The 18971-nt window shown below is 40.8% G+C and overlaps 2 protein-coding genes across 5 annotated transcripts in view; one reads left to right on the top strand and one right to left on the bottom strand.

Annotated features, from left to right (window-relative positions):
• Positions 1–696: 696 nt before the first annotated feature.
• Positions 697–7528, bottom strand: CRIPT (CXXC repeat containing interactor of PDZ3 domain). Its single transcript, XM_080914330.1, has 5 exons — positions 7417–7528; positions 5081–5146; positions 4277–4331; positions 2100–2203; positions 697–1495 (listed from the first exon to the last, which is right to left on the bottom strand). The coding sequence occupies exons 1-5, from the start codon at positions 7430–7432 to the stop codon at positions 1431–1433; spliced, it is 306 nt and encodes a 101-aa protein (XP_080770456.1). The 5' UTR covers positions 7433–7528; the 3' UTR covers positions 697–1430.
• Positions 7529–7650: 122 nt separating this feature from the next.
• The window catches only part of PIGF (phosphatidylinositol glycan anchor biosynthesis class F), a 37485-nt gene continuing 26164 nt past the window's right edge, over positions 7651–18971 (top strand). For 3 of the 4 annotated variants that reach the window (XR_013974968.1, XM_080914333.1, XM_080914332.1), the window contains exons 1-4: positions 8019–8151; positions 9203–9451; positions 11272–11363; positions 12920–13036. Coding sequence is in view for 3 of the 4 variants with exons in the window: in XM_080914333.1 (XP_080770459.1) it covers positions 8098–8151; positions 9203–9451; positions 11272–11363; positions 12920–13036 (512 nt within the window). In the remaining variant the exon portion in view is untranslated. Of the gene's footprint in view, positions 7772–8018; positions 8152–9202; positions 9452–11271; positions 11364–12919; positions 13037–18971 lie in introns of those variants that run through there. The other variant, XM_080914334.1, reaches the window with a different exon arrangement.

Below are 18971 nucleotides of genomic sequence, written 5' to 3'. Positions count from 1 at the left end.
ATCTGAGGCAGCTGGATCCTTATGACTTCTCTGTGCTGATTTTGGTTTAAAAACCCCAACACTTCGAGAGGTCAGCTGGTCTACAGGACAGCCAAGGCTTTGTAGAGAGACCCTGTCTCAAAAAACCCACCCCACCCCCAAACTCCCAAGTTAAACACAGGAGGGTATTTTTTATACTGAGAGATACTATTTGTTTTTGTATTTTGCTTTTCTAGACAGGGTTTCTCTGTGCAGCCCTGGCTGTCCTGGAACTCACTCTGTAGATCAGGCTGGCCTTGAACTCAGAGATCCTTCTGCCTCTGCCTCCTGGGTGCTGGGATTAAAAGTGGGTGCCACCACTTGTCTGGCTGATTTTATTCTATATTATTTCTGTAATTTTTCTGATAGACACAAATTAACAAAGCACCCTGGAGAAACACTGAAAAAAGTCTAGTAGATAAAATGAAATTAAGACTTTTTCTTCAAAGTAATTTTAAAACAATAACCATTGTCTAGTTTTTCATCGTTTATAGTAAGTCCCATATTTCACAGTGACATATATCTATTTAAGATCCTGCAGATGGAAACAGAGAATATACTTTAGTCTCCAGGTAGGCTGAGGGTTTTAAAGGTGGATGGCTTAATGCTAAGAAGGCAACAAGAAAAAACTTCATTTGAAACCTGTAGTCTACAGTAACATTATTGAAGACACAGAGAGGCCAGGATGCTTGCTTTATTTCTGAGGGAGTGGCAGCGGGGGTGGGGGTTTGTTTCCTGCTTCAAAGAACATTCCTAAACAGAAATGTATCCTCATTTGAACAGATGATGCTGATGGGGTGCATGTCTCTGAACTGACAGGCCCCATGGCTCTCAGTCACACGTGAAAGGAACTCCACTTTAGTGTCAATGGTAAATTTAAATAAACTATGCACTGTTTTATACTTACGGCAGGACTGGTCACTGAGGAACCACTCTGAAATAACGGTCTCAAACATTTATAGCTCATGAAAATGCACTTAACTAAGGTGTTGCTCATTCTAAGAACCGTGACGTTTGTGAGTAAGTGAGAAATCTTAAGTCTGGATGTCAAGTTCAGAGCAAAGATCACTAATTTCACATCTGCAATATCTATAAATAAAATGCATAGATCAGGTAAGAATTATAACGATAATGTTGAGTAGACAGTGCGTACAGAAGTCAGAAACACCTTTTTCATTAATTCTGTCACTTATATAGTTCAATAAAAGGCTCACAAGGAAAATAACCACCTAACGCAGAAACTTCATTCGGAACTCTGTGAGAGCAGAGAAATCAATACTGATCAACTTCCCTGCTTCAGACTGAATCATTCATCTCTAAACAGGTTATTTTGTAAAATGATCATCCATGTTATGCCTTGAAAAGTTGAAGCACGAAGTACAATCATAGAGTCAGAATCTTCATCAACGTATCTAGACAGACGTCTGCTTGTAGTTTTTAGTGTCCAAAACCTTCTTGCCACACATCGCACAGATGCCTGAAACAAAAGGGAAAAGTGAGCAGGCAGCACAACTGCTAGGTTTACTTATGTTAATCCAAAGCTGAAACATTTACTCAGTGGCACTGGGGAGATGGCTCGCTTGTAAGTGCACCTACCTGCTCTGTGATCATGTAAGCTAGAGTTTAGAGTTCAACATTCACAAACGCTCACAAATGTCCATAACTTCAGATCCAAGCGGGGTGAAGGCAGGATGGTCCTCAGGGTTTGCTGGCTTCTAGCCCAACTGAGAAAAGGGAGCCTTACATTCAGGGAGAGACCCTGCCTCAAAAGGTGTGGTAACAGGAAGACACATGACACCCTCTTTTGGCTTCTGAGCACACATGCCTAAAACCTAGCCGAGCTGCACACACATGCACACATAAATCACTCAGACACAAATAGAAGGATATATAGAATCTTTAAGAACCTCAAAACATAAAAGAGAAAAGGGAATATTCTTTTAACTACAGATTTAATTTAAATTCTATTTTATCTTAGTGAAAAAGGATATTTGACTAACAATTTATACTCCTGTTATTTAAACCAATAGCACATGAGACAGATTTGATATAAGTTGAAAAATTAGGTGAAAGAAACATACCTTTTTTGTAGGCACAGCCTTGACAGTAATGAGAACCTGGCTGGTGTACAGAACTTTTACAAATCCTGCAAGTGGAGAACTTATTTTTTCCATATGGATCAAACCTAGAGAGTTAAAAAAAAAAAAAAGACAAATATTCATACCACAACAGAATCATGTGTGTGTGTGTGTGTGTGTGTGTGTGTGTGTGTATGTGACAGGGTTTCTCTGTATGGCTCTGGCTGTCCTGGTGCTCACTCTGCAGACCAGGCTGGCTTCAAACTCACAGAGATTCACCTACCTGTCTCCCGAGCGCCGGGATTAAATATGGGTAAGTCAATTACTAAAAATAGCAAGAAGGGTTCTATGTTCTCTCTGTGTATATATATGTATGTCACATATGTGCTGGTAGCTATGGAAACCAGATTATTTGGGTCCTTTAGAGATGGGGTTACAGGCAGTTTGAGCTGCATAATGTAGGTGCTGAGAAACAAACTCGGGTCATCTCTCCAGGACCATTCCCCTTCCCTGTCCCCACCTTGGTGAACCCAGGCTGGATGACCTTGGCCTCCTGATGCTTTTGTCACTAGCACCCAAGCACTGGGATCACAGGCACGTGCCATCACACCTGACTTAGTGTTTGCTCCACTCTGAAGGTATAAAACATTTTGGTGATGGTTTATATGAGGAAATAATATAAAACTCTCATCAGTAGACCCAGACTGTAAAGGCTTAATATCAATATCCAACAATAGATGAATAAATCTACACTTTGTTTTAAAAACATGTACATCTCCTAATGACTAGTCACTTTAACAAACATTTTCAAGTGACTAGACTAACTCCTTTGGATAAAGGGTTTTTACTATATGAACATGGTATTCTATAGGAAACACAGAGCAAATAACTTTATAAGAAATAATTCTCCCAAAACTGACTGTTTGCCTTCCTCCAAAATAGCTATTTATATTTTTTCCAGGTAGCATCATAGTCCTGGGCCTCAGCTTAGGAAATGCTTACCTTTTAAAATTTTTTGCCTTTATTTAAGTATTTTAATTTTATGTATACAGTTGTCTGTGTGTCATGTGGGTTGTGCCTCTGGGAGTCAGAAAAGGGCACTGGATCTCCTGGGACCAGAGCTAGGGACAGTCGTGAGCCACCATATAGTGTGCTAAAATTGAACCCAGTTCCTCTGGAAGAACAGCCAGTGCTCTTAACCCCTGTGCCATCTTTCCAGCCCCATTATTTTCTGTTTTCTAAACAATACCCATTCTTTTTACTTGTTCATTAATTTGGGTTTTTTTTAAGACAGAATTTGGCTCCATAACCCAGACTGTCGTGACATTTACTACCTTCCTGCTCAGCTTCCCACATGTACGGTAGGAAACAGGTGAATTTTTAGAGGTTAACTTTTCTAAACTAAATCACTTTACTCCCTCAAGAGTAAGTAAAATTTGTTTAGATTTGGATGTTTAGAGTCCTTTCCTGCAACCATATTTTTATTATTCTAAAATGATGTTTTAACCTCCAAATGAACTCTTACCATTAACTGGCAGGGTTTTTGTTCTTTTTCTAAAGATTCTATTATTTTTTAAATTATGTTTAAATGTGTGTTGGGGGGGGGTGTTGTGCTGCTAATGCCAGAAGACAGTGCTGGATCTCCTGAACTTGGGAGTTACAGGCAGTTTGTGAGCCTCTTGTCCAAACTGAACTCAGATCCTTGGAAAAGCAGCGTGTATTTTTAATCACTGAGCCATTTCTCTAGCCTCCCAGAATTTCTTGCTATTATAAATAACAGAACTAAAATTTAATGTAATATAGTACTATACTTTCTAAAACAAGCTAGCTAGAGTACTCAGCAATAGCTACACTTTAGAAATACCAGAAAAATTCAAGAGCACAAAGGAATTGAATGTATATGAAGTTGCACAATTCATAAATAACCAGTAAAAACCGGTCTTAGAAAGCATCATCAAGGGCTGGAGAGACTGTTCAGTGGTCAAGAGCACTGACTGTTCTTCCAGAGGTCCTGAGTTCAATTCCCAGAAACCACATGGTGGTTCACAACCATCTGTAATGGGATCTGGTGCCCTCTTCTGGTGTGTCTGAAGACAGCTACAGTGTACTCACATACATAAATAAATCTTAAAAAGAAAAAAAGTGAACTTCACAATTGCCCCAGGGGTATCCTCACTTACCTTGCTTTTTTGGAAGTCAAAGCTTTATTTTCGTTCAGTTTCCTTCCCCCACTTTCTATGTATCAAAAAGAAAAAAGTGCATACATATCAACTTTCTTTTATGCATTTAACATATGTGTAATACCCAAGTTTACTCTTTGACTTTTTATCAATAAATGGTCCTTATTCCAATGTTTAAAAATCTTCATATAATACCCCAGTTTTTAATTAATACTGTATAAAATGTGACTGCATCGTTCCTCAGTCTTATGGTGGTGCTCTGACAATGCCTACGCTCTCTTTGTATGGATAACGTCTACTTTGGCATCAGGGACTGAATACAGAAAAACACTGGGTTTCCCCACCACTGAAGACATACTTTGTGTGTGTGTGGGTGTTGTTTTGTAAATAGGGTTTCTCTGTGTAGCCCCTAGCTGTCTTGGAACTCAATTTGTAGACCAGGCTGGCTTTGAACTCAAGAGATCTGCTTACAGTGCTGAGATTAAAGGCATGCATCACTACACCAGGCCTTGATGTATGGGTTTAATGAAAAGGTGAAAGCAGTTTAAATTTGTTCGACAATGTTAAACTTAGATATGGAAAGAAAATTTAAGCACAGACTTTATTAAGCTGAACCAAACAGACATACACTGAAATAATAATGTTACTACTTTTTGGCTATCTTAGGAATTCATGCTTGTAACTCAGATATGAAAAGGATGTGAATTCACAGAAGAACCCAGTTCCTCCTTGTATCTAACGGACGAGACAATCAGCATCTAGCACTGCCCTCTGCAGCTCCCATTTCCTAACAGCACACAGTACCTGTGGTGTTCCGGGCACCGTCCTTCCATGTGTCTGGAGTGATCACTCTGCCGAGTTTCTTTTCACCTGTTGTAGCAAGACAGCAAGAGAGTGCAGCTCTCATCATTACACATACTGTGTGGAAATACAATACCAAAGCCTGTTTCTTTGCTAGCTTTACAATAATAATGTTAACTAACAGATATACTGTATCCTGCCTGCAGTACATAATGACATGTGAGAACCTACCAACGCCAGGGTAGAAACCAGTGAATGAAGACAAGATACCAACTGTGGGCAACAGATACTGGTTCTAAATAAAACTTACAGGACAACAAGATGCTCTAACAACAGACTTTCACTGACTACACTTTTGAACAGTTCTGACAAACGTATTCATTCCTCCCACATTTTCTATTCACCTACTCTGTACAAAGCACTATTTGAGGTTCTGATGAAAACAAAGCCATGAATCTAGATTCAGGGGCTTATACCCAAGTTCACTAGTTCCTTGAGAGCTTTTAGGCAGATCATAGGGAAATGAACCAGGTGAACTGTACAGAAACCTAGTATATGTGCTAATAAACCTTTCCTTGTTAAGACTCTACAGCGTTCATCAGATCTTCAAAGTGATTAGAGACTTTTTAAAAAGTGAAGAGGCCTTTATTAAAAATATAAGCAGGAAAACAAGGTATAATAGTTGTGGACTAATGAGACAGACATTAAACATCTGGCAAGGTAAGTGAGGAAGAAGAAGTCCAACAGTAGATAGAGCACACATCCGGAGGACAGGCACGGGAAGTTGAGGGCATCACAGTGTGTGGAGCACTCTAATTAACTGAGTGTGAGATGGGTGAAAAGAGGCTGGCAGGATAGGCCAGGTCTTTGTCTGTAGACGGTCTCGGCCATCGAGCTCCAAATGGACACTCCCTTCTTACTGTTTCCGTAGGGAAAAGAGCAGGATGGAGAGGTGAACTAGATACTCAGAGGTATGGATGTGCTATCTGGGGCCAGACATTCCCCAAAGATCTAACAGAGCAAGAGAAAGAAAGCAAACCAAGACCAAACTCCCTTGAACTCAGTAAATGGAAGACAACTGGACCAAGAAGGAACTCTAAAGATTTGGAGACAAATAACTTTTTTTGAGCAATTTATGATAGAAGTAAGGACAGAACTGAGGTGGCTGCCTGACATTACAACTTCTGTATGAGCAAGATTTCCGTTTACTTACAGGGTGACTGCAGTGAGCAGGCAGACTAGGAGGTTAAAATAATGAAACATTAGATTCTTCAGAAGAGCAAAGGAGTAACCATAATAAAAAGAAATGACCTTTAATGGGGCAGCACAAAGGACAGGGTCACATTCTAAATACATTTAAGCTACAGTTAATTAAACATTTCCCCCATTTTCAAAAAGAATAAAAAACTGTTTGAGAATGGCTCTGAGTCTGATGGCACAGCCACTTGGGGGGGGGGGTGTCTGTGTCCAGAGTTCTCTGTACTGAGGCAAAGAATAAAATGGGTCGTGCATATTAAACAGTAATTGAGGTGCAAGTTGGAATCTTGTCAGAGAAGGCTGTCTAGCCCAAGAAAGAAATAAAGAGAAGGTAGTTGTTTTAAACAAATCAGCAACTTTTGTAGTTAAAAAAAATCAAGTATTTTCAACAAATCTCAAGGGCTTCATTGGAATTATTGGGCGGTAACTAAAGGGGTTTAAAAGACCTTTCTAAAAGCCAGGGTTGACTGACCTACATGGATTTCTTTAGTGATGATAGGACTCTCTCCTTCACCTGACCCAATGCTGTGAGTATGAAGGAATTGATGGGATGGTACAATCCAATTAAACTTAATTTCAGATGACCACTAAAACAATTTTTGAAGTAACTCTATTAAAAGTGGCATGTTTTGTAGTAAGAAACAGCAAAAAGTCAAGATTTAAAACTTTATAGGAAACATATTAATACTAGAAATTAATCATTGCTTATAATCTTAAAATGTAACGGAGACCCTGGAATTTATACTTGTTACACCTGCCAACTCAAGATGCTACCGGAAAGATTTTGACGATCCATTTTAAGCCTCTGGGAGCCAAGCAAGAAGTTGTAATTGAAGAGATCAAGAAGGGCGCGAGGAGGGCGACAGAAACAAACATAGCGGTGCAGAACGGAGACCATTCTGAACACAAAGCAGAGGGGCTATACGGTCCGGGGATAGGCAAGAAGGACCGTGGGGCAGGGAAGGAGGGGAAAGATTAAATATACCACAGACCAGCGGGGAAAAACAAAGGCCGAAATCCAGAGAGAATTTCGTCAGGTTCCTCCAGCCTCCACCTCCCACAGAAGCGGCCTCTTAACTTACACTTTTCACACACCATCCTTCCGCTGGGTGTCCTGTCCCCTCAACCCGCAAAGCAGGAGCAGCTGCCAAAATACATCAACAACACAGCCGAGAAGACTTCCTCTTCCGGCTACGTCAGCTCGCTTCCGTAGTCTCAGCCCTTCCGCTCCGGCCTATCCAGCGCCTAGAAAGTCGCGGGAGGGATAAACGCGAGCTCATGGGCGGGGCTTCTTTTATTGGTCCGCCTCTGCTCTTCAACGATTGGCTATGCGCTTGTGGAGTGGGCTGCGCCTGCGCGCGGGGCCCCCTGCAGCCTGTCGCACCTGAGGGTGGGAGGCGGTGGCGTCCCCTTCCCTTCGGCGGGCGGGAGAGTTAGGTAAGCCGGCGAGATGCTTCTCGCACTCTCCTAGGGCGGGTGCTGGTCGCTCCGCGGACCACTGCGGTGGCTTCCAGGGCGTCACGCTTCCAGCAGACCAGAGGATGCCCTGCGCCACGGACCCTCTGACATCGCGGCATCCGTCCGCGGGACCGACCCTCTGTCGCCGCGTCTCAGGTCACTGGGTCGGCCGCACGGGCTCTCGCTGATGACGCCCCTCAGTTGCCCACACTCGCGCCGTCCCGGTTTGGGACAGAGCCAGCGGGTGGGGTTGAGCCGCGCTCCGCACCTGGGCAAAGGCTGCTTGGAAGGGTCCGGGAGGAGCCATGCCGTCCGACCGGGCCCTCGTGGGACGGCGACTCCGGAGGGCGGCTTCCCAGGTGTGGCGTGCTGGGGAAACTCCCCGCCAGTGTCCGAGGAAGGGCTCCATTCACGAGCCTTTGCGTTTGGGTACCGCTCGCTCGCTCGCCTCGGCCCACAGACGCGCGCTCTACTCAGGACGGATTTCTGATACCCCTAGCTGCCTGACCCCCGCAGTGGAGGGGAGAGTCTGAGATACTTTCCCCAAGTCTTTTCATTGCTATCCGTTCTTGTCCCGACCCTGGAGGATATCTTCATTTAAGAGGCGATGCTTGAAATGGCTTTGGTGTGTGTAACCTTGGCCGTATCTGCTAAACTTGTTTATCCAGTTTGCTTAATCAGTATCATATTTGCCTTTGAAAACGATAGTGTGAATTAAATGAGGGCTAATAGGACTATGCCCAAACTTTCACTTTTACCTTTCCTGCTAGTTCCTCCCTGGACGGTCCTTTTTGGGGTGGGTTTTTCTTTTCTTTTTTTAAAATCACATTGTAATATTTGTTACTTTAAGTCCTTAATTTTAGTCAGTATAACAACAACAACAACAACAACAAAAAACTGTTCTTTAGGTCAAATGTATGTATTTAGAGACTGTAAACCTTTGCTGTTTCCTCCTCACAATCTGCTTTTACTAGAATTTAGCATCTGTGAACCCTTAGTTTAGTATAATAATCATCTTACTAAGGTTCTCCACCATTTGCATTTCCAAATGTATACATGGTCGTCATTTGGGAACTGCAGTAATTTCATCTTTCTGATTTTGGCCAAAAGAGTAGAATTAGTTGCTTGTGTCAGATATATGCCCCCCACTCCCCCTCCCCCCGCAGAAACCAGTCCCAAATACTTAAATTTTTACTTGATTTTTCTTTTTGAGACTCTGAAAGAGATTTATATCGTAATAGAGAAATCTAAAGTAACAATTAAAATCTACGTATGTATGCTCTATGTTTTGAAACAAATATATTGCCCATAGAAAATTATTAGCACATGGTTTCTATTTAGAGTGGTGAAGTGTTTGGGAGATGGAAAAATTATTACATGCCTTTCTTTTCTTAATTTATTTTCTACTAGATAGCTACCCAAGAAGACACCATGAAAGATACTGACATCAAGAAACTTCTATATACCAATCTTTTGTGCATATTTTCAGTTTTCCTAAGCATTTTTATCCCATCCTTCTTCCTGGACAACTTCTCAATACTGGAAACTCACTTGGCATGGTTGTGCACTTGCTCTGCTTTCGTGACCGCTGCCAATCTCTTGTTATACTTAGTAGTGAAACCGAATGTGTCCTCTAAAAGAAATTCATTATCACATAAGGTAAGGGCTACTTCTGCACAGCTGGCCTTTAGGTGGAGGTTATAAGAGAATGGAGTTCTGCTCTATCCTTATTGAGTTATTTACAGTGAAAAGGGAACCAAGTCCCACTCTACCTCCCAGAGCAGTGGCCTGTTGCTCTGCTACAGTGTATGATAGACCCTTGTTGTGCATTTAATTGTGGAATTATGACTCCTTCAGTGCATCACAATGTAAATGACCTGTGTAAGCATGGTTTTATGTCATTACTGGAGAAAACTTACAAGACACTGCAGTTTATTTTCATTTTTTTTAGCTGTGGAGGGGCAGGTTCAAGTGTTACCTTTAGAAACACTGTCCACCTGCTCTGTATAGGACATTCAGTGGCCTGGAACTCACCAATTGGGCTAGACTGGCTCGCCAATGAGCCCCAGAGATCCTCTGTCTCTCCCCAGTGCTGAGATTACTAAGGTGCACATTTTACTGTGGGTTCCAGGAATCAGTTCAGGTCCTTGTTGTTTACTGACTGAGCCGTGTCTGTTTTTAAAATATATTTTTGTTGTTTAATAATTTCACACGTGCACACTGTTTTGATCACATGCATTCATCTCCTACTCTGTTCCTACCCCCTGGCCAACTTCATAACCTTTTATTGTTGATATAAGTTCTAGAACCCTATATCTGCATGGGTGCAGGGCCGTCTACTGGAGCGTGGTCAGCTACTGGGGACCACACTCCCACAGAAAACTGACTTCCTTTGCCTCAGTGGCCATCAGCTGTCAGTAACTCCCTCAGACAGGGGTCAAGGCCAAGCCCATCTTTTTGAATCCTTAAATAAGTGAGTTTTCTAGAATTAATTGCAAATTAAGTCATAGCAACTGTTATTTCATATGTGGCCTTCCTTGACTAAACAATTAAATGTTTTCAAATATTAGAATTTATTTTTTCTGGAATACTCACTGTGTTAGGACATGCGACAGTTATGTTAAAATCCTCACTAAAGACTCAAGACCATATTTAGTTCCCTGTTAGAACATTTTAAACACACGTGTGTGTGTGCACACATGCACGCACACACAGACACAAATTATATAATCATTTAAAAGACAAATATATTACACAAGTATACACTACCCACCATACCAGCATAAGAGCAAAAATTGATTTCTGTTTATGTGGTATGATTGTGATATTATTAATACTTAATAAATATTGATAACTAAGTGTTGAGATACAAAATCCACAGTGACCTTATTACATAAAGACATATGAATTACCTACTAAAAATGATGAATGGTATACTTTTTTTCATTTTTAAAATAAAACTGGGTAAACTACATTAAAAAAGCAAAACACTAAATAATTTCCCAAATCATATTCATCCTACGGTGTAAACAATATTTAAAAAAACAAAAACCACAAAACACTTGCATATCCACTAGTAGGACCCATGCCTGGACCATGATGTAAAACTTTAGGTGGCATAATTATAAAACAGAAAAAGCACCTTTTAAACTGTGTTCATACAACACAGCTCTCATATTGATGTCAGAGGGTAGGTCTTTGTCATGTGGGTCCCAGTGATTGAACTCAGGTGGTCAGGCTTGGCAGTGAGTGCCTTTGCCTGCCAAACCTACCTGCTGACCCCATCTTTTACATTTTTACATAGTTTATTTTGAGGGCTGTGTATGTGATAAGATATGAGATCCAATTTGAGGTTGTCCAACAAAGAATGTTCAGCTGTTTCAGACATCATGGAAACGTTACATTTGTATCTAAGAGAGCAGAATGGATGGCTTTGTAGGTGTCCTCTTAAGTCTTCAGAGTCTTTATTTCTCTTTTAGATAACCCGAGTTTTGAAATGCTGTATCTACTTTCTTATGTCTTGCTTTTTCCTTCATATCATTTTGGTCCTATATGGAGCACCACTAATCGAGTGAGTTTTGAATATTTACTTTATGTTTTACTATATGAATTTCTAAGTGATATGCTAACTTTTAGCTACTAGAATAGAACCATAGTGGATTTAATTAATGAATCAAGGTAGGAAGCAATTATCATTGTCCAGTTTCTAGGACTGTTGTTTTAAGAACATCCAAGCAACTTAAATCTTCACGTCCTTCAGTTATTTAGCTCTCTGATAACCAACTGTACACCACAAGTAAGGCAGGTTAAGACCATTACAATATACTATAGTAATAAGTGGATGCTTGTTAAAAACCTCTAGATGTCCAGTCTTTGGGCATTATAACACAATGTGGTCAGCTATAAAGTTGTATTTATGATTGTTTTGTGATTTGGATACATTGATAGCTATCACTGGCCAAGGGCTACAGGCTGGACACACCTTGATTTCTGCAGGCAACTCACTATTGCGATAATGTGTAAGTTGGTTATAAATAGCATTTCAGTGATTCATAAATATGATTCTAGAGTAGCTGAGGGACATATATTCCTTTATCAAAGACTAATGTTTATATTAAATTTTTATAGTTTTAAAGCTGAGCCAATTTCAAATTAGTGGAAGCTAAATTCATAAATATTTCTTATGAGACATTTCAGGTTATCAGTGATTAATGATGATGGTGAAAAGCATGATTTCACACACACACATATACACACAGACACACAGACGCACAGACACATGTACACACACAGACACATATACACACACAGACACATATGCACACAAAGAAACACAAAGACACATGTATACACACATGTACACACACAGACATATACAGACACATATACACACAGACACACAGAGACATACACACATAGACACATATACACAGAAACACATACAGACACATACACACACAGAAACACACACAGACACATGTGCACACACAGAAACACAGACACATGTACACACACAGACATACACACATAGACACATATACACACACAGAAACACAGACACGGACACATATACACACAGACACATATACATACACAGAAACAGACACATGTACACACAGAAACACACACATACAGTTGTATAGATACATTAAACTAACAGATTGTTCTGTTTTAGGCAGAGCAGGAAAGTCTTGTCATGGAAGATGGTTTCTGTCTAATCCATCATAAAAGAATCGATGAATAGACAGTGTTCAAGATTTTATCAAAATGCAAATTTAGACTTCAGTATAAACTCTTGAGGTGAAACTTGCTGATCTTTAGTCTCTTCATGTGGGAAAAAACAGCAGTTCAACTTTGAGAGTTCTGGAAACTGATAAGTAAGAAAGCTAATTATCTGAAATTAAGATTTCTTTTTTTCTTTTTTTCAAGAAGTCCTTAGTATGAAGATTCAAATTTTTAATGTTTTGAAATCTATGATTAAAACCAGAGTATTTGAGTCCTTATTTGGTGGGGCTCGGGTTGTTTTTTGAAGCAAAGTATAAGGGAGATACTGCAGTAGTGAGTGACTCAGAAAGATGCTGAGTATATATAATACTTTTGAACATTAACAGTATTCTTTCCTCCCAGGTTGGTGCTGGAAACGTTTTTGTTTGCAGTTGTTTTGTCTACTTTTACTACAGTGCCTTGTCTGTGTTTGTTAGGACCAAACCTCAAAGCATGGCTGAGAGTCTTCAGTAGAAATGGGTAAGTTTAACGCTTACTAAAACTTTAGTGACCTTGGTAATTATAAGGAACTATCCGTGTCGATATCCTCATCCTGTGAGTGCTTCTAGGCAGTGCCTGGCTCTCAGGGATGTCAGGATGGACAGTGCGGCTGGAGAACAGAGGCTGGAACTGGAGAGAACCCCAGACAGCAATAGCCACAGCTCCTCCCTCCTCATTAGCAAGATAAAGTACTACAGGTAGAATTGTTTCTAGCATTTCATAGTGTGGAAATGAAGCTCATAAACTGAATGTTTACACTAACAAGTTCTTCTTTGGTCTGTTTCAGGGTAAGGTATGAAAGAGCAAATGTTCCCAGAGTTCAGTTCTGTAGCTGCCATATATATTTTCAGCATAGCTAAGACTAACGTTCAGCTTCCTTAAAGCCCTTGGAATGATGCTAAAAATGGTTAATTTTTAACTAAGAAAACCAGCTGAGTTCTTAGGGGTTTGCCCTATTTGTGAGCATTTACTCTGTGTTCCCCTTATGTAGCTCTCTCTGTGGATTCCAGAATGCTCAGATTACCCCAGGACCTTGTCTTGAAAGGCTAAGAGTGCCATGAGCCGGCAGTAAGCAACTAAAAGTGTAAATTCCACACCTAGTGCTGGAGGACTAGGGAGGAAGCAGCAGAGAGGGGGCTGGAAGGGGACTGACTTCACGGGCTGGGCTGGGTCAGAAACCTAAGACCTGATAAAACCTAAAGAGGGAAAGGTAACTTTGTACAGGGAGTTGAGGGAGCATAAAAACGGAAGTAAGGTTGGGATTGTGTAATTGAAATTCAGCTGCACAAGGAGTGTGCAGGACTCTGCATAGCCTGTCTCCGTAAATTACCTTTTTCTTTGGAAATGAATAGTAGTTGCTTTATATCTGTGTGTAGCTTTGGTCTTGCTGTGTTTATTTGATTTATTTTCTTGAAGTACTGGCTAATCAAAGTTTCTAGGAACAAAAGCATAACAACTGGACCCCCTCATCGTTACCATGGTATCTCCAATGGAATTCATTTATTTAATTTGAAAATGTTAAATAAGTAACTGGCTGGAACTATACTGATTTATTCTGACAGGTGACTCAGTCAGCTTTGATTCCGTGTCTCAGTCACATATTTGCTGGACACATTGTCATCTGGGTTTATACATGGCCCTTTTGTCCCTTGACCTATATGTTCTAAAATCTACTATACTTTGCAAAAATCAGTCAGCAAAGACCACAGGGATGGATAGGGAAGAATGGAGTTAGAGATACCTGCTCAGAGAATTCACTAATGACACAAAAAGAGAAACTAGGAACGTAATAAAATGGTAGCCCAGTTTTACACTGAAATGCTTCAAAAACATATAAATATCACATTAAATAGTTTTTTTCCAGGAAAAGACTTGAAATGTGTTCCTTGTCAGTTATTGTGAAGCAGTGAGAGATGGTTGTTGGAAGTCTTAAAAACTAACACCAGATGTGGATGAGTAGGGCCCATGATGCAGGAAGTAAACATAGTTGGGACACAGAGATTGATTGATTGATCATTAATTTATCTGTGTGTTAATGCACAAGTGTCCATTATGTGTGGGTGCTGTTGTGCCACACATTATGTGTGGGGGTCAGAGAACAGTGGAAGTTGGGCTCAGAGAAGAAGCTCTTGAGTGGCAGGGTTGGCAGCAAATGTCCTTACGTGCTATGATAGTCAGGGTCTCTGCTGCAGTAAAACACTTGTGACCAAAAGCAGCTTGGGGAGGAAAGAGTTTATTTGGCTCACATCTTCCAGTCAATTTATCATTGAGGAAAGTCAGGGCAGGAACTCAAGCAGGACCGTGAAAGAATGCTGCTCACTGGCTTCTTCCTCTTGGCTTGCTCAGTTTGCTTTCTTATTTACCCCCTTGCCCGGGGATGGCCCTACTCACAGTGGCTAGGCCCTCCCAAACCAATCATTGATCAAGAAAATGCTCCAGAGGCTTGTTTACAGGCCAGTCTGATGGAGGCATTTTCTTAGTGCAGGTTCCTTCTTCACATGATGTAAGGTTGGGTCAAGTTGACAAAAAAACTAACCAGCACACCTGCTGAGCAATGTTCCCAGTTTATGGGAGACACCATTTTTTAAAAACAATATTGAAATATGATTCACATACCATAAATGTCACCTACTGAAAAAAGTAGGACATACTGGCTTTTAGTACAGTCACAGATATACACACCCATCACCTGAGTCCAGTTTAGGACATTTCCAGTCCTTCAAATAGCGTGCATTCTTACGTCCTCGTTGCTGTCCTGTCTCTGTCCCTAAGTGACCATGGATCTTGTTCCTGCCTCCGTAGACCTGTCAGTACTGGCGTTTCAGATTAATGAGTCCTGCAGTTTGTGATCCTTTGTGACTGATTTCTTTTCGTTAGCATAGTGTTTCCAAGGTTCATTGGACTTGTAGCATGTATTGATTTCTTCCTATGAGTGTTAGGGAAGTATCCTGCCAATTGAGCTATATTCTTAGCATTACTTAGGTTAAACAAAAAACTCACTAAGGTTAAAGCTTGTGTATAGGATGCAACATTTGTGTTTAAAGTTGGAAGGTGGAAGAAATAGTCACGTTGATCTCTGAAGAAGGCAGAAGTTTATAAACTTCTGGTTATCTCTGAGTAGCTAGTAGACATGCTAGACACATTTCACTGAACTTCTTAGCTTGTGAAATGTGAGCCATACACATAATGAGAACTATAAGTTATTGATATTGAGTTATAGATATTGAATTGGTTCTTGGTTATTGAAAGTTAGAGCCATAATAGAGGCTGCTAGGTTTCTTAGATGCCATCAAAAATCACTGGACTGTAAGAGCTACCCTTCCACAGTTTCCAACATGCAATTAGTTGAAGGTAATTGGTAAGCTGCTAGAGGACTGGCTAAAAAAGTCAGTTTGTAATTCAAACCATGCCGTTTACCAGCCTATGGGATGACATGGAATCATAATGAAGTAAAACCAAGTAAGAGACAGGTTTTAACAACTTTTAAAGCATCTCATGAACTTTGTTATCCTTCAGAGGCATTTTACCACATTCTTTATGAAGATGCTGAACGTCTTGCAGGATGAGTCCTTTGCTCTAGTGCCATAGTCAGTAAGCAGTGGAGCTGGAACTGGGGTTCAGCAATAAGATGCCAATAGTCCAAGGTCAGAAAGTAGAATTGTGCCCTTCATTACATAGTGGTTATCCCAGACGAGCTGCTTGGCTCCATGAATTCTCATATGCAGTCTGATCAAACTAAAATGAATATGTTGCATATGCGCTCTTCAGGGGTTTTGCCAGAGTGAGGAAGACAAGAATATCAAATAGCAAGTCCCTGTCAAGTGGGTTAACTAATCTCGGCAGCATCTGTGTATCATATTCCAAGCTGGGATGTCTGTCTTAGCAGTGTCTTGTGTGTGGTTTGGAACAGACCAGCAAGTGCAGTACATAGATAACTCAGAGAAGAGTTAAGGTTTTGCCAGTTAGTTCAGTGTGATGTGCACATGGACCAGGTCACAAGTGGCTGCACACTTGTTAGTGTAGTGACAAGCAGGGAGATGAACCTGAGTTGTTGAGGGTGAGCAGGCCTACCAGCCTCAATCAGTGTGAACAGTCTGTACCATTTTAACTGAAGTGACTATGGTTTGATTTACTCTTATTTATTCAAATTTATGTATATGAGTGTTTTGCTTTCATATATGTCCTGGTGCCTAGAGGCCAGAAGAGGTAGTCGGGTCCCCTGGGACTGGAGTTGCAGACAGCTGTGAGTTGGCATGTAGGTGCTGGGGGTCAAACCTGTGTCCTCTGGAAGAACATCAGGTGTTCTTAGCCACCAAGCCTTCTCCTGCCCCCCGGGTTTAGTGCTTCTATTTGCATTCATGTGCATTCAGTGCTGAGCAGATGGTAATTATGTGCAGACCGAAGACTAAACTTTTGAGCTTGAAGATGGAGAATTGTATCCTGAGAGAAAAGGATCAATTCTGTTGCTTTTGAGATATAGACACTTAATTCATTAGCTTAACACTTATCCTTAAAGTTATTCCAGAAAAGCAGATGAAACCAACTCCGAGAGAATGTTCTGTAAAGGAACCAAAGTAGTTCGTTCTCTTCTTCTTGGTGTGTGTGATATTGGTGAGCTCCATTTGTGAGCTTCATCCTGTTTGTTGCCTTGTTAATTACCACAAAGTGTGCTTCTTTCATCTGTGGAGTGTGTGTGTGTGTGTGTGTGTGTGTGTGTGTGTGTGTGTGTGTGTGCTGCTCTGTCTGCATGTACACCTGCATGCCAGAAGAGGGCATCAGATCCCTTTATATAGATGTTCGTGAGCCACCATGTGGTTGCTGGGAATTGAACTCAGGACCTCTGGAAGAGCAGCCAGCGCTCTTAACCGCTGAGCCATCTCTCCTGCCTGTGGACTTTCTTAGAAAGGAGTGTGTAGCAGTCATCTATCATAGACATACGTTTTGTATTGAAGTCTGCTCTTTGGTTTGTTAGTCCCTTTATGCTGTTTTTTAAGTGTCTGAGTTTGGTCACTTGAGCTAAAAACGTTCCTGGATAGGATGGTCAGCGGCCTTGTCAAGGTGAAAAGTCTTAGTAATAATGCCTATTCTATAGGTGAAACAGCCAGGTCTGGTTTTGTCTTCGTTATATTGATACAGATTTTATATTGAGAAAACCACCACAGATATTAAGAATGAAAGGGGAGTAAATGGCTGAAAATTTACCTATATAAAAATAGGTACCTATGTAGCTTTTATTTTTTTTCTTTATATTCAATACTTGATTTGTGGAATCATCTCTATCTCCTAGCAATGTCTTCTCTGGCTCAGCTCAGCTTCTCCTGTCTCAACTGTCACCAACTGTCTTCTCACTCTGCTCTGACCCTACTCTTCTGTCTCTTGGAACCACCTTTCTTCTACCCCTGATTCCTGCTTCCAGTCTCACTCCCTGCTGGCTTTTTATAGCCTCTCCTGTTCCCAGAATTCCGAGAGGCTACAAATGGAGGGGCATAGGGTCATTTAAAGGACCAGGCACATAAAATAAATTCTACTACACGTTTAGTCTGAATATGGTCAAAAATTAGTAGCAAAAAGGCAATGAATTTAATATTCATTCATTGGGGAAAGCCTAGATTTAACTGTGTAAAATGTTCTTAGCTGCCAGGAGGAGTTGCACCCCTACTTCCTTCCAAATCTTTAAACATGTTCTGATGAGAACCCCTCTAAACCACACGTGCTTACTGTTCAAGTGGCTGACATACAGAAGGCACTCAGAGGAGCACGTTACAGTTGACATTTGACATAAGGCATTTCAGTGAAGTCAAATAGTATGGATGGATACGTAGGCCTTTGTCCTGTCTATGACATTCTTTAGTTACCTGGAAGGTTTATTCATAGAATGATAGGCCATCCAGTCTGTCCTCAGCCCTGTGGTTTATGTGCAAATCTTCTATAACTAGGACAGTGTTGGCACTAATCACACTTCAGGCAGTTCGTTATGGACACCTAGGAAACGAGAACAACCAGAGTGAGTTAGCAGGAATTTCCTCATTTCAGGTTTTCCCCAGCTCTTTGTTACGGAAGAATGCGTATGTGTGTGCACTTTCTACTCTAAGTAAAATGTATAGATTTTGTAGAAGTATATAAATTTAAGTATAGTTCATGTTAAAACCTCAAAGAATTAAACCTAAAAGGTGAGATAGCCCGTTAATACTATAAGGGGCAGTAATCACAGTGTATGTACCGTAACTCTGTTTCTTCATATAATGTGCAATTGAAACAAAAGCAGTTGTTATTGCCACTGCCTTATAGTTTATTTATTCCAGTGATGAGTGAGCATTGTTGTATGTGCACATGTGTATGAGGCACCACTTTTGTGTAGCACATTTGCACAACACAATTATCCTATCTTCAAGGGCAAGGAAAGCTCAGGCTGTGT

The sequence above is a fragment of the Micromys minutus genome (genome assembly GCF_963924665.1).
Source record: "Micromys minutus genome assembly, chromosome: 3".
Lineage (NCBI taxonomy): Eukaryota > Metazoa > Chordata > Mammalia > Rodentia > Muridae > Micromys > Micromys minutus.
The sequence above is the reverse complement of the archived record's forward strand: the minus strand, read 5'-3'. Positions and strand labels throughout refer to the sequence as shown.